We start from the raw sequence: 23,860 nt of genomic DNA on the forward strand, positions 1-23,860 counted from the left end.
AGAGACTTTTTTTGTGTGTTGTTGTGTGATCTTACTGTATGTAATCTATGTTGTTTTGTTTTACAACATAGATAGTCATACCCTAACTAAAGATAAGAAACAGAGGCAAACCATGAAGAAAAACATGATTTTCTTAGAAAATCGCCATTTGAGTGAGTGAAATGGTGTCCATTTCTTAGACACAGTAATTAAACTATATATTATGTTATAGTCGTATTGAAGAACATGTTCATATTCTATACAGAACAAATATAATCACTGATGTTGTGTACAAAGAACTTGGAATATCATTCATAAGCATGATTAGCCTCTACTAAGGTGCATTTTAGACAGCCAAAATAACCACTAAAGCTTCGCTGGACTTCCAACTGGGACTGACAAGCCCATCCTGATTTCCAAGACAGCAACAACTTCCTGAAACTGTATTGGTGAGTAATGGCATCTTGCTTTGTTTTGACCTGACTGTGATGTACAGTATAATTGACTTAGAAAGAAGTACATTTCAGAGAATTTTGTACGAAACAGTACAAAAGCCCACTTTAACCTCTTGCCCACTTTAATCAAAATAAACCACAAAGTGGACCAGAGTTTAGCTGGAAAAACTGGCTACACAAGACTAGACAGGCTGTACTATTAACGGACCAAATCAGTTGATGTTAAAAATACATTTTGATTTGCAGAAATGATAGTGATTGTACATTTTATTCAAACAGCCTCATATGGCAATCACTTTTAATGAGTACGAATTGCACACTTAAATGCCTTGTTCAAGGGCACAGTAGTAATAGAGCAGGTTAGAATGTACAAAAGTAAACAGAAAAAAAAAAATGTGGTTTTGTTTGTTCACGCCATGACTGCTCGCTTTGAGTGGACATTCCTCTTGTGGGAAAAGCTCATATTTGGTCTCTGTAGTTCTCCAGGTGGGATGAATAAATCTGCAGGTTCAGTTGACGTCTGTGTATTCATAGTAGAGGTAACTATGGTTGCATACTCTGTGCTGTCATAGTTTGGAGTCTGTTTAAATTTTCTGCTGTTCGCATTTTCATGCTGTAGGACTTGAATCTCTGCGTAGTGTAAACCATCATCGTTCTGCTTCCGTTTTTTATTCACTTGGGCATACTGTGGTTCGTCCGACACGAGGTCATACACATGAGCATCAACATGTGCTGTATGCTGTGAAAAAAAAAGTTGTTGTCACAAAAACATTTACATATATTTGCATAAAAGTTTTCTAGTGACCAGTTAAAACAACACACCTGATGTGGAGGAACCACAGGTGGATCTGTTGTAAAGATTTGCATTTTTGAATCACAATAAACATTACAACAACTGGATAATCAAGTAATAAACACTACTTTCATAATCAAAGTTTACTTTTAATTTATTATCTCATAAATGGAGTCAAGCTTTTTTGTTGTTGTTTTGTTTTGTTACCTTTTCCTTTTGCCCGTTTTTGTGAAAGTTTTCTTGGATTTATTCGCCATCTAAGGAAAAACAAACATACGATTTAAATATAAAAGTTGGTTTATTTGTTCTGTAGTTTCCCTAAATGAGGTTTATCACTGATAGGCTTATCCTTTGTGTAAAAGAAGTGCGCTTAACTGTATTGAAAGTGCACTTGTAGTGCATTTCAAATCTTCAAAGTATGTATATGAAATAAAATGTTAATGATTTAATGTACTTAAAGACAGTACAATTTCAATGCACCTAAGCACACTTTTAAAAAGTAACTTTTGTAATAATGTCAATTTAAAAGTTTTACTTTATTTTAAATTGTTTTAATAATCTTGTCATGTTTTAAGCACACTTATTTAAATTTGACTATCAATCTTATAGCACATTTAACATATTTGATTATAACTTTACCTATTGTGTATTATACAATTTTACATTTAAAGTTAAATGTATTAACTGTAACTCAATAATTTCAAATGTGTAATTACATATATATTTAAATACAAGACAGACAAGTTTTAACAGAAATTACATTTTAGTATACAATTTAATTTGCCATAAATGATTGTCAGTACATTTGCAGACTTTAATGAAATTTCAAAGACAATAGATGTAATTATGCAATTACATATTAAGATGCACTTAAGCCACACTTAACTGGGTCAAAAAAAAAAAAAAAAACCTTTTCAAAAAAACAAGTTCAACTGGTAGCATTTCATATGAACTTAAACTACAATCCATTTTCAGTTACTTATAAATAACATGAAATCAAGTGTTTGAAAACATTACATTCAGGGTGCACATTCACAAGTACATTTTGACAAGGGTTAAGAGGAAGAATCTTAACTTCCTGCTCCTTTGTCCTAATGCTAATACAATTCATTTTCCTCTTTTCTGAACAATGCAACACTTTATGAACACCTTCTTGTATCAGTCTAGGCTTTTCTAGCCTTTAACAAATTCAGCAGCATTTGTTAAGTGTTTAAACTATCAAATATGAACATACACAGAGGATCAATATTTCACAAAGAATGGCCTACTTAAAAGTTCACATTTATGTTAAATAGTGAACAGAACACCATTTAGTAACACAAATGAATCTAGTTTACGGCGGTTTCCTCCCCATCAAGATCCTGCTGCTATAAAACACATGTCACAGAACCCTGTAACATTTGAATAGATAAATACTGTAAACCGTGCCCAGTATGTTGTTAAAACAATTACATTTTGGCTACTCACTTATTCATTGCTTTGGTTACACTGCTTCCCATGGCATAAATCGTCGTCAGTGCACGGTTAGCCTAAGGTTGATCAGCTGCTTATTTTCCATTTCCTTGTTCCTCTGTAACTAGAGTCCTGCAGGTGTTGCTCTTAAAGAAACTACCTTTGTACCTCGAACTGCAACGCCCCCGTCGTTGAGGCTGACCTTCGTGTTGTGAATATTTGACAGTATCTTTATTGCTCTAAATCTTTGCAGTCATGGATTCATGAACAGAATAATAGTGGTTAGATGAAAAGAGAGCCATTTCCCTGTGTTTACACAGAGAACTCTCTTAGTTTACATTAGGCTTACTGTATATCATTGTACGACAGCTGTATTGTAATATCTGCATACATGTGAATGTAAACAGGTAAAAATTATAAGCCTTTTTTTGGGTGACATATTATGTCTTATTTAGTCTTTTTTAGAAAATCATTCATTATAGCTAAAGTGTGTATATTTTTTACAATACAATCTTTCATATCTATAGGTTAAAATGAAGAGAAAGTAATCCATTATCAGAAAAGTATAAAGACTGTGATTCTGTGGTGCTTTCAAAACTGCTTTGAAGAAGAAACTTTAACACAGCAACAGTTTTTAGCCAACCAGTGGCAGATGATCATTTCATTTGCAATAACTGGAAGTAACAAAACCGAGGCAAGACAATCTTAAACAAGTTCACTTCCAGAATGAAAATGTCCTGAAAATTTACTCACCCTCATGTCATTCAAGATGTTTATGATTTTCTTTCTTCAGTCACAAAGAAATTAAGTTTTTTTGAGGCAAACATTCCAGGATTTTTCTCCATATAATGGACTTCAACAGTGGCCAATGGGTTAAAGGTCCAAATTGCAGTTTCAATGCAGCTTCAAAAAGCTCTACACGATCCCAGCCTGCATGGTCATTCTGAAACCAAGACATGGTTATGTCCCTAAGGTGCTTTCGACTCCGTTCAGAGCCCAGGTGGTTACCCTTTTGGCGCTCCCCATTGCAGAAAGTGAGCAGAAGGGTTGCCGGTCTTAAAGCAATGAATTTCCCGCTGGATAGTTGATGCTATAGCTTTGGCTTATGCTGCAGTAGGCTTCCAATGTCCTATAGGAGTATGGCCTCTTCCTGGGCATGGTCTGGCGGGATTTCTATTGATGAGATTTGTGCGGCCGTTGGCTGGTCGTCGCTGTCTACCTTTACCAGATTCTATAACTTGGACGTATCTGCCCATATAAGCGCGGGTTTTCTCTGTTTAACTATCCACTCTTTCCCCTTGGTGTGAGGAGGGTTATGTTTGTTCCTTGCCAGGTAGCTGGGACATGTTATGCTCATGTCTTCTGGAAGGCCCTTTTTTTAGCGCTTCAAGACTGGGCTCGCAGAGTGGATGGTTCTTCATCTGCTTAAGTGCGTGATGTGATTGGATACGTTCCCCAAATGCAGTCTACACAACGAGAAAGCCTGTTCGAAAGGGAACGTTTCGGTTACTGACGTAACCTCAGTTCCCTGACGCGTTGCGTCACTAGCTGCATGCGAATCGATGACTGTCACTTCAGTCGAATGATGTGATGAATGGCGCTGCAAGCCAACTTATATAGAGGTCGGCTCCGCCCTTTCTGATGGGCTAAAGCGCCATTGGTTTGTGCAGCTACATAAACGTGAACAAATCAGGCTTCAGTACAGAGTAAAACAGGAGTTTTCCCCAAATGCAGTCTACGTAACGCTCGCTCCCTTATCTCAGGGAACCGAGGTAACGTCAGTAACTGGAGCGTTTTTTTATCGTTTCACTAGATAAGACCCTTATTCCTTAGATGGAATCGTGTAGAGCCTTTTAAAGCTGCACTGAAACTGCAATTTAGACCTTTAACCCGTTGGCCACCACTGAAGTCTACTATATGGAGAAAAATCCTGTAATGTTTTCCTCAAAAATTATCAGGATTCTCTCAAAATTTGTGAACTACTCCTTTAAGTACTTGCTAGCTATACAGAAAAGTTTATTGCAAAACATAATTTATTTAGCAAAAGTTCACACATGGCCACACATCCAGCAAGGTTATCCCAAGGGAACTTAACATGCATCAAACATTCCATAAAATTCCATCATAAAAACACCAACCATAAATGAAATAAATAACATACACTACCAGTCAAAAGATTTTTAATGTTTTTAATGAATAGTTTCCTTTACTATTCCTCTTAGAGTGAAGAAAGAAAGTTAGCTACATCTCAGAAGGCCTGAAAGTGAGTAAATTATTTTTCTATTGCTTTAAAAGAAGTATTTTTTATGGATTTATTTATTTACTGTATATTATGCTGCTTCCACACAGATTTAATATAAACATACAAATTATTTCCCAGCTGTTTACTTTCATAAACATAAGCAACTGTTTTTGTAACTCCTGTGTGTTTTTAACATGAACTTGTGTGTATTGGACAGTTTAAGTGCAATAAAACATGAAAGAGAACTTAGCATAATACTCACATCTTGTAAAAAGGGGTATAATAGCTCTCCTTTAAATTCTCTTTTTTCTTTTTCTTTTCTTTTTTTTTTTTTTACAATACTACTGTCTTTACTGTATTTTTTTTTTATATGTATTTAGTGTATTTTTTTCAAATTTAAATTTTTATCAAATGAATGCAGCCTTGGTGAGAATAAGACACTTATTTCAAAAAAAAAAAAAAAAAAAAAACATTTTAAAAATCTTAATTATTCCAAACATTTGACCTGTAGTGTATATACAGACCCAGAAGGAATCTGTAGACTTTTTCTGCACTAATTTTGGTTGGGAATCAGCAGAATTCTGTGGAATGCATTTTAACAAACTATGGGAGAACAGAAGTGAGAGAACTTCATATGATTCAAAATATCCAAAATATTTAATAAATGAGCACGTAAGTGTCGGGCAACTCCATAGACTTTTCTACAGAGTTCTGCAGGATTCCATGTGGGCCTGCTTAACATGTGGGTCCATTTGATTAACTTTCGCTTTCCTTCTTGTCCACTTTAATCTTAAGCTTATTGATTTTAGGCTCCAGGTCCTCAGTTTTTCGTGGAGCCTGGATACAAAGTATCCCATCATGTGAGAGAGACACCTGCACCAGCAGTGGATCCACACCCATGGGCAAGATATAGGTGCGGGTAAACTCACGACTCACAAAGCCATGCTGGTCCATTCTCTGAGCGTGCCGCCCAGTGACCTCCAAAAGGTTGTCCACTGTTCGCACACTGATCTCATCCGGTGTGAACTGGCACACGTCCAGCAAAACTCGATACCAGTCATCTTCACTTTCTACCTGAGAGTAGCCCCGCTCAAGCTGCTTGTTGATGCGGGGACGGATGTAATAACCATGGTATAGGACAGGGGCCAAAAGGTCCTTGGGACTCAGTGCTGAGAGAGTGAGAAAGGGAAAAAATACATCATCAAATACATCTCAGTTAATCATACCCTCACCATCCATCCAGTGACATGTAAATTGTCTTTCCATAATGAATGTGGACATAGCACAATATAATCATATTTTATGATTATGCTGCATTCCATGAGCTAGGTATATCAGAATTTCCTCCTTCCTGCTGGGAAAGCATAATTTAATCAGACTTTGATCTTTGAAACAAGCAGCTGTATGTTGCGAAAATCCTGCAAAAGGTTTAAAACACGATAGTTCTGAAGAACTGAAGTGTAAATGTAATCACTCTAAAAATATGGTGTAACAATCATATAAAAAATAATAACATATTTTCCTTACACCTTATTTTTTTTTTTCCTGGGGAATTGCAACACATGACATTTTACAACCTGAACTAACAATGTCTTGGCATAAAAATGTCAAAGTATCTCATATTTTAAGAGACTTTTGACCTCATGATATTATTTAATGTGTTTGTTTGTTTGTTCCTTTATTTTTGGACTACATGACTTTTTGGACATCTTTTCAAATATTAATAAACACTGAAGCTGTTTTATTAAAATACTTTTCTAAGTAATAATACAATATTATTTTGAAGTACTTAATTAGGTTTCTATTCAAGAATTTTTTGTTCTTTATTGCGATATCAGGACAGTTGTATCAGCCTAACATTTTTGTTAGGTTTTATTTTTGTCTACATTTTGCTGAATGGTAGTTACCCTACTTGACTTGATGAACATATTTTTTTCAAATATTAATAACCAGTGAAGCAATTTTGTTAAAATATGTATATATATGAAGAGTTCAGATGCGAAACCAGCTAAATCCATCTGACGTCTTTCTTTAAAAAATGCATTTTTATCAGGCTCAGATGTGTAGGTTTCTATGTAAGTACCGGTACTTCTGATTGGGCTGAGGCTGGTATTTTAGCGAGTTTGAAGAAAAAGTATTTGATGGATGTATAATATGTGCTGAGAGCATTCACTCAGTATCATTATCTCATTTTTGACCGAGATGGCTTTAAGCTGGTTTTGAATCTGAACTCTTCATATATACTTTCAGGAAAGGATATAAAGTGTTGGGGGTAACGCATTACAAGCAAAGTAATTTATGTAATCAGATTACTTTTTCAATTAACTAGTAAAGTAATGCATTACTTTTTATTTTGAGTTATTTTTCTTTTTCAAAAAAGTAACTCCAGTTACTTTGTTTTCCCATTTATTGACTGACAGTTCTCCTGTCCCCATGTTGAGAGAAATCAGGAGTAATTGCAGAGGTGTTGTGTGTGCTGTGTAAACATAATGCTTACTGTAGTAGACAAAGTGTGAACATGCATTTACTCATCTCATTTGCATAAAAACTGATTATGTATTCCCTAAAATGAATAGACAGTGACTGACAGACTGAATAAAACAGTGAAATGCAAACTCAAAATATGACGCAAACCTGCAATAATTGAATATGTTAAATAACACAAATATTCTTTATGTGTTTAAAACCATTTTATTAACTAGTGTCTGTGCTGCTGACCTTTAATGATCCAATTCAACCATACTAATAAGCAAAAATGACTTTACATAAAAGGGCTTAAGCATTTGCTAAAAAAATTCTATATAAAAAACAAGCAAGCCCAGCCCAGATAAGAAAAAGTAATGCAAAAGTAACGTATAAAAGTAAGTTAAAAAGTAACTTTCCCAACCAGTGTATATGGATCATTCTATAATTAGGGGTACATTTAGAATTTGACAATGTGAAGAAAAAAGTTTTCCTGTTTCCCAAAAACCCAACCATGACCTTACATAGCTGCTTTGAAACAATATATATTGTATAAATATGTGCATAAAATACCATCCATGTTTGCTACTGTCTACCATGTTATATTTACTGGGTAACACAGTTGACAACTTAGTTGACATTTTTAGTGTTTTGGGCCTACACTCAACATGGAAGCCTAGAACTACTGAGCATATGGTATGTTTAGAAATATATTTTCATAAACAAAACATAAGCTTTAGTTAAATAGTCTTGTTAAAATTTGCAGCAAAATACTGTAACACTGTTGACAGTCAATTAATCCACTCTTGAGGTTTGCTAGTTTAACCGGTATTAGGATTAAACAAAGCAATGTTGTCTTTACTGTCCCAATACTTTGTGCCCTCCACTAATATTGGCACCCTTGGTAAATATGAGCAAAGACAGCTATGAAAATAAATCTGCTTTGTTCATCTTTTTGATCTTAGATTCAAAATAATAAGCTTTCATTGAAGTAAAACTATTAAAAGTGGGGGGAAACTTACATTATGAAAAAATGTTTTTCTCCAATGCATGGTGGGCACAATTACTGGCACCCTTAGAAATTATAATAAGTAAAAAATCTCTGAAATATGTTCCCATTCATATTTGCATTTATTTAGCACACTAGAATGACTAGGAGTATGATATTGTCCAGCCATGACTTCCTGTTTCACAGAATTATAAATATGAGGAGCACAAAGGCCAAATTCCCTTAATCATCCATCACAAGGAGCAAAACCAAATAATATGATTCTGATGTGCAGAACAAGATTACTGAGCTTCACAAAATAGAAAGTGGCAGTAAGAAAAGAGCTAAAGCATTGTAAATCCCAATTTCCATCATTAGGACAATAATTAAGAAGTTCCAATCAACGAAAGATGTTACAAATCTGCCTGGAAAAGGATGTGTGTCTATATATTTACCAAGGGTGCCAATATTAGTGGAGGGCACTGTATATACATTTTTTCTGGAGGTATAAAAAGTGTCAGGGTGATAGGGCTGATATCACAGGCATAAAAAGTGTCATAAAAGGTATAAAAAAGTGTAAGGGTGATAAGGCTGATATCACAATGATAAACAAGCCTTATTATGAGAATTACATTTGCAACTATTTATGCACCTTAAGAAATGTATTAAAATAGAAAGCTTTTGCCTCTAGAATTTGCAAATGCCTTCTAGAAGACATAGGAAATGTGCATGTGAGGTCTATTTACAATTCATGATGCCAGCTACAGATCAAGAGTCAGTTTCCACTTACAGTTTCTATTTTAATCCAGTCACACGTGGCACCTTTACGCTGTTCTGTTATAGCTTAACAGTAAGAGCTGTCTTCGCAGTTGGCCACCAAACCTGCTGCTAACTTGTTTGCTCATAATCAGTCATGAAGGGGACAAGAGGTTATTTTGGTGATGTCATGTGTGGAATTCTAAATATAAGCTGTTACTGAGGCATCACATTTCATTGTAAGGTGAATACTAGTACAAGTGCCAGTATGGATGTTCATATGGATTTATTAGCAATAGATTGATTTTCATTTATGACCATCAAAATGAATTGCTTGTGCAAAAGTTAAATATATGAGAACTGCTAAAGTTATGAAAAGTTGTTTTGAAGTTCATAGCATGATAGCCAGCAACATAAGAATACAAGAAGTGTACATATGCAGGATTTTTTACCTTGAAATGTTGTTTACTTATATTATATTCAAGACTCTAATTTTTCTTACCTTCTGCAAAGTTCTGATCATAGATTCGAGGGGGAGAACACATCTCGTAATCCATACTCATTGGGTAGGCGTGAGGAACGGTGCGGTCAGCCATTTCGACCTCTGTAGCAAGTTGACAAGAATTTACTGGATTGACAAACTTACACAAATTTTCGAAGTGTGAGAGGAGCAGGAAGGCTAGAAAGGGAGAGGGGTGGACAGAACAGCAGGGGAAAGGAGAAGAGAGATTGCGCACTTCAGAGGAGGGTGGTAAATGTTGCTACAAATAGATTGTAGTAAACACTGTGGAGCTGCATAGCCCATATAGGAGAATATATACACAAATGCATGGTGAATAGATTTAGTGAAAGATTTAGAGAGCAAAACAGTTGATCTAAGACTCAAACATACATAGATAGAGAGATCGGTCAAAACACTCTTTGCAGAAAAAAGTGTGGGGGGAAAAATGGCCTTTTCTCAGAAAATGCATGGTTGAATTAAATGCAAACTGGTTAATATTCTAGATGAAAAGAAACATTTTAAAAATATTTCATTTTAAAATTGCTTTTGCATTGCACATAATTGTAAGTTAAAGAGTTACACTATACTGTTCAAAAGTTTTAAAGAAATTAATCATTTTACTTACCAAAAATGCATTAAATTAATCAAAAGTGACAGTATAAGACATTTATAATATGTGACCCTGGACCACAAGACCAGTCTTAAGTAGCTTAGGTATGTTTGTAGCAATAGCCAAAAAACATTGTATGGGTCAAAATTATAGATTTTTTAGATATTAAGTAAAGATCATGTTCAATGAAGATATTTTGTAAATTTCCTACCGTAAATGTAGCAAAACATATTTTTGATTAATAATATGCATTGCTAAGAACTTCATTTGGACAACATTAAAGGTGATTTTCTCAATATTTAGATTTTTTGCACCCTCAGATTCCAGATTTTCTAACAGTTGTATCTTGGGAAAATATTGTCTTTTCCTAACAAACCATACATCAATGGAAAGTGTATTTATTCAGTCTTCAGATGATGTTTCAATCTCCATTTCAGAAAAATTGACCCTTATGACTGGTTTTGTGGTCCAGGGTCACATATTACAAAGGATTTTTTTTAAAATACATAACCAGTCAAACGTTTTTGCATAGTAAGATTTTTACTGTTTTTTAGAGAAGTCTTTTCTACCCACCAAGCCTGCATTTACTTGATCCAAAGTACAGCAAAAGCAGTAATATTGTGAAATTACAAAATGTAATTTATTCCTGTGATCAAAGCTAAATTTTTAGCATCATTACTCCAGTCTTCAGTGTCACATGATCCTTAAGAAATCATTCCAATATGCTGATTTGCTGTTCAAGAAGCATTTAGTATTATTATCAATATTTAAAACGGAATAGAATGAATAGAAAGATCCAAAGATCAGCATTTATCTGAAATAAAAGGCTTTTGTAACATTATGCACTATACCAGTGTATTTTTTAGAACAAAATTATATAAATTAATACTTTTATTTAGCAATGATGCTTTTAAATTGATCAAAAGTGATAATAAAGACATTTATAATGTTACAAAAGATTTCTTTTTCAGATAGATGCCGTTCTTCTGAAATGTCTATTTATCAAAGAAAGCTGAAAACATTCTACTCAGCTGTTTTCAACATAATAATAATAATAATAATAAATGTTTTTTTTGAGCAGCAAATCAGAATATTAGAATGATTTCTTAAGGATCATGTGACTGGAGTAATGATGCTAAAAACTCAGCTTTGAAATCACAGGAATAAATTACATTTTTAAATATATTCAAATAGAAAGCAGTTATTTTAAATAGTAAAAATATTTTGCTGTTCTTTGGATCAAATAAATGCAGGCTTGGTGAGCAGAAAAGACTTCTTTAAAAAAAAAAACATTAAAAAACTTTTGACTGGTAGTGTAAATGCTGTTCTTTTGAACTTCTATTTATTTTATTTATTAAACAATCCTGAAAAAAAAGATCACAGTTTCCAAAAAAAAAGTAATGGCTGCTGTAAATGTGGCTATGCATTAGATTACATTTGAAAATGTATTAAAATAGAAAACAGTTTTTACAAAACAGTTTTTGTTCAAATAAGTGCAACCTTGGTGAGCATGATTCTTCTTTACAAAAAAAAACAAAAAAAAAAAAACAATTCATTTGGTTATGTGAATCAAATAATGTTACCAAGTCCAGTATTGATTTTTTTTTTTTTTTTGCTAAACATATTAATAGTAAGTCCAATGAACTAAAAGGGCACCAAATCCACAAAATGCAGGTGAAACAAAAATAAAATGCTTTTAATTAAAAGAATATTCACTGAGAGCACAGCAAGACTGCTTACCCCACCAAAATGTTGTTGTCCAATCAATGTGCCAGCTCAAGTAAGCCCCGTGCACACTGCCCAGCCGAGGGCTTGTTCATGGGGATTGACTTTGTATGGTGTTTAGCCTGGCACAGTTATCTTAGCCACATTCATTGTCAGTTTCTGTAAAGACTAAACCTCCAAAGTGGCTCAGAACCTAAATACGCATGGGCACATCACCTCGTGGGCATCCTAATCTTTGCTGGCATCAACTGAGCCAGCTGGACGCACCGGAATGCCGAGCAACTACAGACTTCCCTCAACATTGGCAGGTTCACCGGGCCGGACACTGCAGTGAACACATAGGCCCATCAGCACTATTGAGGGCTTGCACTGTAATCCGGTTGGTATCTGAGGTGAATTGAAATCTGATCAGTTCTCTGGATAAATACAGAGAGTAATGGTTGGAAGAAGGGACGGGGTAGCAAGCAGGGGACAGTGGGAGGGCCCAAGTGAAAGAGGCAAAGGCAGGCAAACAGTTTACATCATTATTCCAGAAAGATCCACCGCTGGCTTGTCTGCCAGGGGCCGTCGGTGTTGCTCTATTTAAGTGCGCAGGCTAGGAGAGGCAGCAGTTTCCTGAGTGCTGCTAAGGCCCAGACACAAAATGGACATCGCCATTCAGCATCCCTGGTTCCGTCGCTCCTTCTGGCCATCCTTCTTTCCCAGCCGGATCTTTGACCAGCACTTTGGGGATCCCATCCCTGAGGCCGACATGATTCCCTCACTGTACTACCCTCGACCTTCTTTCTTCCGCTGGCCAAGCTGGGTGGACAGCAGCCTTTCTGAGGTGAGCTAAAAATTAATAAAAGTTTTCCAGTCAGTTTTCACTTTGTAAATGTTATGGTTAAGTTTGTAACATCAGCATTAAATTTATTAAGTCATTGTTACAAAAGTGAAGTGATCAGGACCTTGAAGCAAAGTGGAGAGATCTCGTATTAACCTGAAAGGTTATAATTTGTGATACTGGTTGGCTGTACATTATCTTCAGTGCACAGATAATAAATAATGGATGTTTAAAGTCATTTCAATATGTTAACAGTTTAGTGGATGTTAATATTTGACCTTAGTTGACCGATACAGAAATATTTCACTTTAGTTGACCAACCAAAGTCAACTATTTCAAAGCGTCATGTAATAATTAATGTATAACATGAAGAATTAATTTGTTATTCTGTGTCTATATCTGTTTTATACAGACAAAGCTTTATTCAGAGACCGCTAGCCATTTTTTTAAATGGCAGATGTGCAAAGTATAAACTATGATCCCAATGGATAAATATTTTAAGCATTTATTCCATGCTTTGCTTTGATTGATTTATGCCTAGCACTGTATCTTTAAAAAGTCACAGTAAGGCATAGTTGTTCTATTTTGCCGGAAAACAAAACTAAACAAAACAGTCAAGAAATGCTTGGGTCATATTTTACCTTAAAATCAAAAGAGAAATATATTTTTGCATACAGAAAGTGAAGCCTGTTTGTAAAACTATTAAGACTTTTTGGACTGTGACAATAGGATATTGTAATATGAAAAAAAAAAAGTAACCCCAATACTCTAATAAAAAATATAATATATTATAAAAAATAAAAAAATACTATTATTATATCTATATAATTAGTAAACATAATTACTAATATAATTATAATTATATGAAATGGCAATGAAAACCATATAGTCTGCAAGATGATACAAAAATGTTTATTAATTAAATAATTAATTCCTTCATTAGTGCTGTCAAATGATTAATCGCATCCAAAATAAACGTTTTTGTTTACATATGTGTGTGTACTGTGTATATTTATTATGTATATACACACACACATACAGTATATATTTACAAAATATTTATATGTATATATTTATATTCATATAATTGATATTATATATAGAGTTTTTATATATAATCATTTTTCTTAAATATATACATGCATGTGTGTGTATTTATATATATGTAAACAAAAACTTTTATTTTGGATGCACAATGATAAAAATCTGAATATAAATTTTTTACATTAAATGTATTACATTTATGTTGTTCAATGTGTTTTCTTAGATGAAGATGGAAAAGGACCGTTTCTCACTAAATCTGGACGTCAAACACTTTAAACCAGAGGAGCTGTCTGTGAAAATCAATGGAGACTTTATTGAAATTCATGCTAAACATGAGGATCGTCAGGTACAAACTCACAGTACATAAACAATGAACACTGTAACCCAATACCTACCCGAACCTTTGTAGTGTTTAAAATCCACATGTCATCACCAAGACTGCTAGCACTGTGCCACAAGTAAACACTGAGCTAAGCAGAGTGAAAGACGGACGGGACCATTCATTATCACCTGCTCATAACGATGTTCTGCTTTCCTCACAGGACGACCACGGCTTTGTCTCCCGAGAGTTTGTAAGAAAGTACCGTGTTCCTGCGGGTGTGGATCCAGTCTCTGTCACTTCCTCCCTGTCTTCCGACGGCGTTCTGACAGTGACAGCCCCGCGCAAGCACACAGAGGGCCCGGAGCGCGCCATTCCCATCACCCGTGAGGACAAGCCCGCCGTGACTGGGTCTCAGAAGAAGTAAAGCTGCTAGACTTAATGTTTCAACTTTATGTCCCTTGTCTTCCCCTGTCCCACTGTGCTCCTGCCTGCTACATTACAAGGGAATGACTTAATAGCCCAACATTTCCTGACAGGCCAAAACGTGTGTTGGTTTTGCTACAGCGGCTAGAGAAGAAACAGTTATTAGGTTGAAAACTCCATCAGCGTCAAACTAACTAAACACAATCTCTAAATGATGAATGTCACCTAAAAGATTTTCATAGAAATATACTTTTACAATAAAGTATTGTCTTCTGTTGATACCACCAAACAAAGGGGCTTTTGTATATCGTGCAGCCTTGACTGCAAGACAAAGTATTTGAGTGTAGGAGAATTTTTCCCTAGCTTTTTTCTTTTTATAACAAAGACAAACAGACAAAAATGGGCCATTGTATTAAACTCAGCTGGATCAGATGGCAATGCCATAGTCTCTCATTAATAATGGTGTGTGACTTGCAGAAGTCAGAAAAATGTGAACATTTTACAATAAGGTTTTATCAGTTAACGTTATGCAATAACTATTACTACTAGAGTATTTATAATCTTTGTTAATGTTAGCTAATAAAAATACAGCTTCCTTGTTATTTCAAGTTAGCTCTGGTCCATTAAATAATATTAACAGATACAACTTGTATTCATATATGTTGAAATGAACATTAACTAAGATTAATAAATGCTTTAAAAGTATTTCTCATTGTTAGTTCATATAGTTAACCAATGCTATCAAATTGAACCTTGCTGTAAAGTGTTTATTCTGTTATTGTTCATTCTCTGTACGTTAAAATGATTTGAGATATCACAGTGGCTTTTGTTTTTGGTTTGATAAAGTAAAGTTTACTTGTAGTTTTCAATGATGGATTTGGGACCAGAGGACACAGTGAGGGGATGTGGATACGTTCTTGAAAAGTGACAGTATTTAAGTGTTTTAACAAGATTTGTGAATGCTGATCCAGTTTTTGATTGGTTAATGACATATTTAAACACTGCATTGCTTCACACTACATAGTTTTATGTCACTGGATATGCATGACAACCCAAGTTTAAGGGGAGTTATGAACCCCTTTCAAATAATAATAATAATAAAAATATATATAAATGTTGCTCAATGCAAACTGAAATTAAAGCAGAATGAATAGCAAGTGCTACTCTCATGGTTGTATGTTGCAAGAACTGGTGTTACTGCAAAAATGAATGAGAATAAAAGCATATTAATGAAAAGTTTATTGATGCAAGGTTTAAAAGGCATGGTGGATAGGTCAAATGTCTCCTGTGAGATTTACCAAATAATATTTGAATGTTATTTTTGGGAGTGAGATGTGAGCTGAGGTATTTGTGCATGTGAATAAGTGCCAAGAATTTATACTGTTTACAATCACTGAGACTATTCTGTATCTTAGCAATGGCTCACTTATTCAACAATGGTAAAGCTGCTAATATCAACCTCTATTAGTCTTTTTTTTATATGGAAAAGTACTATTAAGGTTCCAACAAAGATTTAGGAAAAATATCCTTATTTCCTCATATTTGTATCACTAAAGCAAAGGCCTAAACTAGCCCTACTGCATTATCCACGCTAGGAGGTATAAGTGAGAAAGAGCACTTCAAAACTTGGCTTTGCACTGTCCACTGCTTACATTCCTTATTAATCACAGCTGAAGTACTGAATTAACTCGTTAACGTCATTAAATAATAATCAATAAATACTGTGGCCATTCGAAATCAGTGTGACCTCATATTTTCTCAAACTCAAAATTAAAAGTGTCTGTCTATGTGTACAAAATATGTGTTGAAATCATGAATTGCTCTGCATTCAAAACTAAAGTATAGTCTAGTGCTGCTTGTCAACATTTCTGACTTTTCACTAAAATGAACTGAGGTGAATAAGCAATGCAGTAAAGTACAATATAACTGAGAAGCAAAATAATCTAAGCTCATAATGATGGAAAATCAGTCATCATGGGTACATTTTCTTTTCACTGCACACGTGATTAAAAATAGACACGTTTGATCAAAATATGAGATGATTTTTTATCAGTATTTGACTGTGTGTAACTCACAGAAGTCAGTTGGAGGAAACTGAAGCTGATACAACTTTTGGAGCCAAATTTCTCTTCCAAAGGCTTCAGTTTGTCTCTGCTACATTCCCATACTGAGGCCCTGACGTTTCTCCCACTGTTTCTTCTCTGTGTTGAGGGCCTTTAAAGTCCAGTCTGTAGCAGGAGTTTGGCGCACACTTAGTGTGTGGAGGGTCCAGTTCTGGTTGATGGCCAGGGAAGCTTCTTGACTCTCTCTTTGGAGCTGATAAAATGGAAAAATAAGGTTCTTAACATACTGTAAGCACTTATTTTTGTTGAATTCAATAAAATGGAATTTACTAATTAATAATAAAGAAAAGTTAATAAAAAGTTTTTAAATAAAATTATTTAAAGAAAAACATACTTGCGTAAGTCGGACAAACGTCATCTTTCTTATAGCTGGAATAATATGTGGTTTCAAAGTAGTGAGAGAACTGTAAGGGGCAATAAATTCAAGGTTATCTGACTGTTATTCAACTGGTATTGGGACACTTAAGCAACACTTAAAAATATATGTCACTGCCATATTGGCGGCACAGAACGTAAAAAATGCCACTGAACCAGACAGAACTTGCAAATCTAGCTGTTTATTGCTGCTGAAAATGGTCAATTATTGTCATGTTTTGGGCTGTACTAATCGGTCAGAGTGAGAAAAACATATTATAGACAGCCAAAAGTTATAACAAATCAAGGAGAAAAGTGCAAAAGAATGTCTGAAAGAAGGCGTTCGTGGTTGGCCAAACTGAACCAGGATTTCCAGGGCAAGAATCTTGACAATATTCAAGTACGTTCTTATAGTTTCCGGTCAGGTAGGTGAAATATTAGGCTAATATATCAATTAATACAGCTTGTACATATCTTTACCACCTATTAACTTTACTTTGTCAAAATATTGTGCCCTTTCCTGCTTACTAAGCCCTTCTCTATACGATTTAGCAGCTTCCACACATTTTTTTCGTGTTGTACACAGCATAAATTAGCAGATCAACATATTCAGTAGTACATTAACCGTGCAATCCATGCTGTTGTTTACATCCAAGTATCTCCAATATGGCCATGCATCTGCGTAACTGACCAAACCGTGACGTAAGTGCAAACCCTCTGTAGATATCCAAATATCAAATCAAAAAAGATGGCACTAGCACAAAATAATCTATGTTTAGCGTTCAACATTTTTTGGGCTTTTTGTGGTTAAATGTTAGTGGAACATGTTCATGTTATGCTCATGTTATGAACAGTGTTGGGAAGGTTACTTTGGAAATGTAATCGGTTACAGATTCTCGATTTAAAATGTAATAAGTAGTGTAACTTTTCAATTACTTCATTAAAGTAATGTAACATTACTTTTGATTACTTTTTGATTACTTTTCTAAATTTCTAATATTTTCAACTGCAAATCACTTTGAAACATTTAAACCAAGCAGAGTGAACCTTACAGTAGCGTTCAACACTGATTACTGTCAGACTTTGAAAATCCCTTATCATTGAATTAAGATTATAATAAGTAAGGGATAATATACATCTTTATTTTGCAATAACAACTGGCTGGATGTACATGATCCCATTTATTAAACAGCTGCTTGCCACAAAAGTAAATAATTAGACACGAAACACTGATCTGAGTTGAAATATTTGAACACAAACCTTCCATGAAGAAATCAGTTGCTAGCAAACGGCAAGTTAAAACTAGACAGGCATTTTAGGGATGCAGTGCAGTCATACCAGTTTTATTACACAACATTTTACCACATAAATAATTAAGTACTAGTAGGTACAGTACTAGTTTATTAGTTATCTTATAATCCATTACACTGTACAAAACAAAATGGCAGCAGTTGCGTTTAAAACAAAAAAATGAGTCCATGAAACCAGGATGACATAATTAAGAAATTGTACACATAATACTGAATTAAGATTTAATATTTTATTAGCTAACCAAATGCAAAGCTTCCACTAAGAAAAATGATCAAGTGTATAGCGCCGACTTAAGTTTCCCGGATGAGTTTGTGTTTTTAGCTTTTATCTGGGAATAACATACCTTGGAATGTCATGACTGACCAATCAGAATCAAGCATTCCACAGAGCCGTGTAATAATTTAATTTAAAGCACAACCACCACAAACTCAGACTTAACACCTCTTCTTTATTTGTTTTTAGATCAATTTAGATCAATCTGAGGTTAAATTCAGATAGCTATTATACTAGTTTTTAAATCAAACGTTTGCATAGTTATGACAGGAAACACTGCCATCTAACAATGCCTTGGAAAAAAAACTATTAATCTTAAAAACTAAAGTATATGCATAAACCCAAATAGGAAATAAAACAGTTATTGAATAAGCATGTGTCTGTTCTGTGTCTTAAACTCCCGAAACATTGGTATCTCATTTTAGAGCAGTGAATGTAGTTTATAAAAGAAGTCAATTAAATCTGTATGTCTCTGTGTGTGTGTGTGTGTGTGTGTGTGTGTGTGAAAATTCAGATGTAACCCCCTTTGTAATCATTAACATTTTTCAAAAGTATTTTAATTACATATTTTTTCTCAGTAATTGTAACTAATTACAATTACATTTATTTTGTAATCAAATTACGTAATTCCGTTACATGTAACTAGTTACTCCCCAACACTGGTTATGAACTACACCTGCAGTTACTGGGCTGGAAACCTAGTTGTTTAAAAATCACTGCATACTGCTGCTTGCAAAAAAGTGAAGCGGTCAAAGGATCGCAGATGCCACTTGGTTTGATATTTTGAACTTGATTATTGATGGTTATGATGGTGTCAGTGAGGTGTTTTACCCAATAATACCAACCTGATGCGGAAGAGGGCGTCGTAACGCCACAGTACGGCGAGTGTCAAACCTCTCTTCAGACCAGTTACCAATGAGGGTTGTATTTGAATAAGAGTCTTCATTCGTTGAACATCGCCAGCCATACTGGCGAAATTTCATGTCGTCGGTGAAATCATGCCAGACCTCAGCTTGCCCAGACGCCCGAAGCATGTGATGAAAAGCAGGGCCGTTTCTCGACCAAGAAAACTCCTTGCTAATATTGGACATCGTGGTACTAAATTTTGTGTCATAAAAGAATAGACATTTTTAGCAAACTGCAACCATAGCAATATACAAAATATTAGTTCAACATTGTTAAAATGAACCAAAACCATTTTTCCCCGCCATACATTAATTAGCGTAACGTTACTGTATGTTATTATTGCCATTCATGCAGTCCATTGTGCGGTCGCATGTGTGTAGTTTCGCCTTTTTACAACAGTTTTTTTTTTTTTCATTTAAAATCGTGTAATTTTGTTTATAATAAATAACGTTTTACTAATAAAACAATAGTCTAATGCATCATTCCATTAGTACCTTATCCACCCAGCCTACCGAAGTTTAAATATTTTTGACAGTCGCCTGTAAACTTATCAGTATAGCGGTTTACATGTTGTTGACCTACTTTTAAGTTAATCATTTTAATTATTTGTGAACAAACACTCACCTTGATACAGGAACGCCAAGTAAGACGCGTTCCTCGAGCTGTCATTTGGTCTCCATGGAAATGCGCATGACGCAACTCGGATAGAAACCGAATACTTACCGCTAAAGTCGTAATACGATAATAAAGAGAGATGCAATCATTTCTCGCTTGAGTAGTAATTGATTTGCTCTTTAGCTCTCATTCAAAACTTTTCTTACTTAAACATCACGTGATACAAAGAAACAGTGATCACATGCAAGAGTACCAGCAGCCAAAATAGCAGCAGCTCCGTTTATTCAAACTACTGCATCAACAAGCATTTACAGTCTACAGTCACTGTTCTATGTTTTCCTCTTATGAAAAGTAATCTTTGAGTTGCCTACGAGAAATAATAAATGTAGTGACACACTATAAAGTGCAGAGTGGAATTAAGAATCATGTTTATGTTCCAGCTGAAGCAGCACACAATCCTAATAGCAGTAAAAGTCCCATTTCTGAAATGAAAGAAAAAGAATAAAATAAATTTTAAACACCCTTTTTATTACATGTATTTGTTCGTGCTTCAGTACTTTCTTGTTTATTATAAACTAAAGTTACGCACATCAGTCTTGACCTCAACCTCAGCAGGCATTAACGCATGTGTCTCTTCAACAACACTGCTGGGGAAATATCCCAGACGAGCTTCCTGGTCTCCATAATATGACCCTTGAACCTTCACAAACAGTTATCTTCTGTTATACTTTTGTGACATCATATTTTAGAGGGGAAAGCATTTGTTTTGCACACTTTGTCAATACAAGAAAACTGACATTTTGCAATTGAGATCATACAGTAGCTTTGTGATACTTACACTACCAGCCCAAAAGAGGTTCCCACGGTCTTTCAGCATGGCATACACATAGACAGACTGGCCTTTATGGATGTGAATGAAGCGACAGTCTTGTGGGTAATAATCCTGCAGCGCTTTAGCGATGAGAATGGGATCTGTGAATGCAAAACAACACAGTCTAGACGCATAGTCGACACAACATGCACTCTAAAGCTATTTTATTATTTAATTATTGCTATTATTATGCATGCCGTTTCTTGGACTTCATGTTAACTGAAAGATTAAATAATTGTTCTTTGAAAATTTATTTTCAGAACTATGCAAATGAACAATAAACTTAAAAAAAACAATAAACTTAAAAGCTTAAAAAATGAAACATTAATATAGTATTAAAAAAGTTGAAAACCTTTTGCATATCTTCAAATGTATACAATGTCATATGAACTTTAACAAAAAATCAGAAGAAAAAATTGTCCATGCTGTTTGTCAACTACAAAGGCAAATTGTTTGTTTTATTTTTTTGCACAAAACTGTCCTATAACACAAATATAGAATGTAACAAATTCCCATTACTATTTTTTTAAACAGTATTTATTAATCTAACTGTTCATTGTTAGTTCATGCTAGCTCAGGTCCAATAAATAATATTTACAGATACAGCTTTTGATTTTAATAATGCATTAGTAAATGTTGTAATGAACATTTAATAAAGTATTTTCATTGTTAATTCATGTTACTGTAGGTAAATAATGTTAACACATAGAACCGTACTGTTACATGTTAACAATATGCTGAAATGCAACATTTAAAAGAAAGCATCCTGACATTTTCTTACAGTAAATATTAAAGTTAAAGTTAACTGGTTTGCATTACTCACGGCTACACTCTGAATCGGCGCAGAGCTTCTTGTCTGAGAGTTTTGGCATCTGCCTGCCAGCCTGAGAAGCCAGTGGCAGGAGGCCACACAGCACCAGGAGAAGAGTCCAGTTCACACAGTGTTTCTCCATCTCTGTGTGTCTGATTCTTAGTTTGTTTGAACAGGACTAAAGCTCAAGTGGGAGGGGCCAGTTGAGGCCAAGCCCCTTCCATTTTCAGAAAGTGGACATATAATAGGAAAAATTGCAGTAACACTACACTCGAATAAAGTGTATGTACTTGTATAGAACACAAGTGATTTGATAATTTTTTATCTTAGCATTTAACAATTTAAGGACAAAATCTGACAACTATTGCAAAATTATTTAGTATATGATTCACTGTCTATCTTTTTGTATGTCATTCAAAATTCCGTTTTATTTTTGTAGGGTTTCTTTGTGTATAAGGTCAAGATTCAAAGCAGGGCCCATAGCTAGCTTTATTCAGGTCTGTAGGAGAAAAATGTTAGGTCTAGAAAACAGGAAGTATTGCTGCAAGTTTCACAGGCTCTCGCTTGTGTGGATATCCTAATCCTACCTGAATCCACACTCAGTTCATTATTACCATGCTGAGGGACACAGCCAGGCCACAGGTCCCATAGCACCTAGTTACAGAGACTGAGGCCTTTGCCAGGGGCTGAACAACCCCTCCTTTCACAGTAGAAAAATCAACACTTACTTTAGTTGAGAGGATTTCTTATGGTCTCTCTGAGTCATTTGCCTATTTGGATCACCTTGGAATATCACAAACAGTCCAACAAAGCTATTGTAAATTGCAAATCTACTACCTACCCTACCGAGTGAAATATTGATCTCCAGTTATCTGTCTGGAAGCTGGTTGCCTGTAACTAGAATTTGCTCCCTCCAAAGTGATATGAGGTGGGTTACCTTAGCCACAAAGTGGCAGCACTGAGCAGGTTACCTAACAGCCCCTGAATGAGTTCTTTTATAGTGAGAATTTTATGAGCCTAACACCTGACACTGTGGAAATTGTAAATACTTAGCTTACCTATACAACATTTTAGATGAAAAGAAAACAGAGAAAGAGGCGAACATGTATGTTAAAACATGTATGTTCAATTATTTTTTTATTTATTAAGATAAATAAGACATTAAAGTTCACAGAAAAGTCTCTCATGAAACTGAATAGAAATTTAAGTCTGTACAATAGTCCAGAATTGCCTTTTTATGATTCCTTATACTTTATTACAATTCATAGTTTCAGTATATTGATAAAATTCAGATTTGAATTGTACGTACATTTTGAAGGTGCTTTTTCAACATCTAAATTTATATCATGTATGTATTCACAAAAAGTAATTGTAAAAATAACAATTTGTATTTACGAAAAGAATATGCTCATTTATATTCTAGAAGTTGGCAAATGCTGCAGATTTATGTTTTTTTTTTTTTTTTACAGTTTATATATATAAAATGTACAAACCAGTAACAGAAAGAAATGTAATATCTTCTTCTTGATTTTTTTTTAAAAAAGGTCAAAATAAGCGGGAAAGACTAAAAAACAGAAGTGAAAACTTATTATTTATTTATTTATTTACTTTTACAAATACAGCCCAGGGGTATTCAGAAAAACAAACAAACAGAAAATATAATGACGGTTAAATGAAATAAAACAGTAAAATATTTACAAAAAATATTTTTTTTTTACATCTTTCTTATTTTTTGAGCTTTCAAATATTATTTATTTAAAAAAAAAATATATATATATACATATATATATATATATATATATATTGTTGAACTTCTGCCTTCAAAATTCAAAACAATGGTTTAATTTCCCCATGTTACCATTTGTGTATATATATATATATATATATATATATATATACAGTGTAGGAGGGTACTTTGGAAATGTCATGTACAAGTTACACCATTTTAAATGTAATAAGTAGTGTAACCTTTTCAATTACGCTGCTTTATTGCTTTAAGTAATGTAACTGATTACACCT

General features: G+C 34.4%; 5 protein-coding genes across 5 annotated transcripts; 1 reads left to right on the top strand and 4 right to left on the bottom strand.

The window, feature by feature from the left end:
- Window positions 1–159: 159 nt before the first annotated feature.
- Window positions 160–5,071, bottom strand: zgc:193711 (uncharacterized protein LOC569781 homolog). The gene is made up of 4 exons (XM_051109225.1): window positions 2,695–5,071; window positions 1,435–1,484; window positions 1,257–1,282; window positions 160–1,173 (listed from the first exon to the last, which is right to left on the bottom strand). Exons 1-4 carry the CDS (start codon window positions 2,724–2,726, stop codon window positions 844–846), a joined length of 438 nt encoding a protein of 145 aa, XP_050965182.1. The 5' UTR covers window positions 2,727–5,071; the 3' UTR covers window positions 160–843.
- Window positions 5,072–5,364: 293 nt separating this feature from the next.
- Window positions 5,365–9,872, bottom strand: hspb2 (heat shock protein, alpha-crystallin-related, b2). The gene is made up of 2 exons (XM_051109222.1): window positions 9,631–9,872; window positions 5,365–6,090 (listed from the first exon to the last, which is right to left on the bottom strand). The coding sequence occupies exons 1-2, from the start codon at window positions 9,722–9,724 to the stop codon at window positions 5,678–5,680; spliced, it is 507 nt and encodes a 168-aa protein (XP_050965179.1). The 5' UTR covers window positions 9,725–9,872; the 3' UTR covers window positions 5,365–5,677.
- Window positions 9,873–12,426: 2,554 nt separating this feature from the next.
- cryabb (crystallin, alpha B, b) lies at window positions 12,427–15,816 on the top strand. Its single transcript, XM_051109221.1, has 3 exons — window positions 12,427–12,791; window positions 14,056–14,178; window positions 14,375–15,816. The coding sequence occupies exons 1-3, from the start codon at window positions 12,609–12,611 to the stop codon at window positions 14,576–14,578; spliced, it is 510 nt and encodes a 169-aa protein (XP_050965178.1). The 5' UTR covers window positions 12,427–12,608; the 3' UTR covers window positions 14,579–15,816.
- An 802-nt stretch (window positions 15,817–16,618) lies between these two features.
- On the bottom strand, window positions 16,619–20,336 carry cfap68 (cilia and flagella associated protein 68). Its single transcript, XM_051109224.1, has 4 exons — window positions 20,169–20,336; window positions 19,484–19,736; window positions 17,035–17,104; window positions 16,619–16,893 (listed from the first exon to the last, which is right to left on the bottom strand). The coding sequence occupies exons 2-4, from the start codon at window positions 19,727–19,729 to the stop codon at window positions 16,718–16,720; spliced, it is 492 nt and encodes a 163-aa protein (XP_050965181.1). The 5' UTR covers window positions 19,730–19,736; window positions 20,169–20,336; the 3' UTR covers window positions 16,619–16,717.
- Window positions 20,337–20,417: 81 nt separating this feature from the next.
- mia (MIA SH3 domain containing) lies at window positions 20,418–21,986 on the bottom strand. The gene is made up of 4 exons (XM_051109226.1): window positions 21,854–21,986; window positions 20,998–21,131; window positions 20,749–20,859; window positions 20,418–20,641 (listed from the first exon to the last, which is right to left on the bottom strand). Exons 1-4 carry the CDS (start codon window positions 21,981–21,983, stop codon window positions 20,618–20,620), a joined length of 399 nt encoding a protein of 132 aa, XP_050965183.1. The 5' UTR covers window positions 21,984–21,986; the 3' UTR covers window positions 20,418–20,617.
- Between the last annotated feature and the right edge of the window lie 1,874 nt (window positions 21,987–23,860).

This window comes from Labeo rohita, chromosome 5, assembly GCF_022985175.1.
Source record: "Labeo rohita strain BAU-BD-2019 chromosome 5, IGBB_LRoh.1.0, whole genome shotgun sequence".
Lineage (NCBI taxonomy): Eukaryota > Metazoa > Chordata > Actinopteri > Cypriniformes > Cyprinidae > Labeo > Labeo rohita.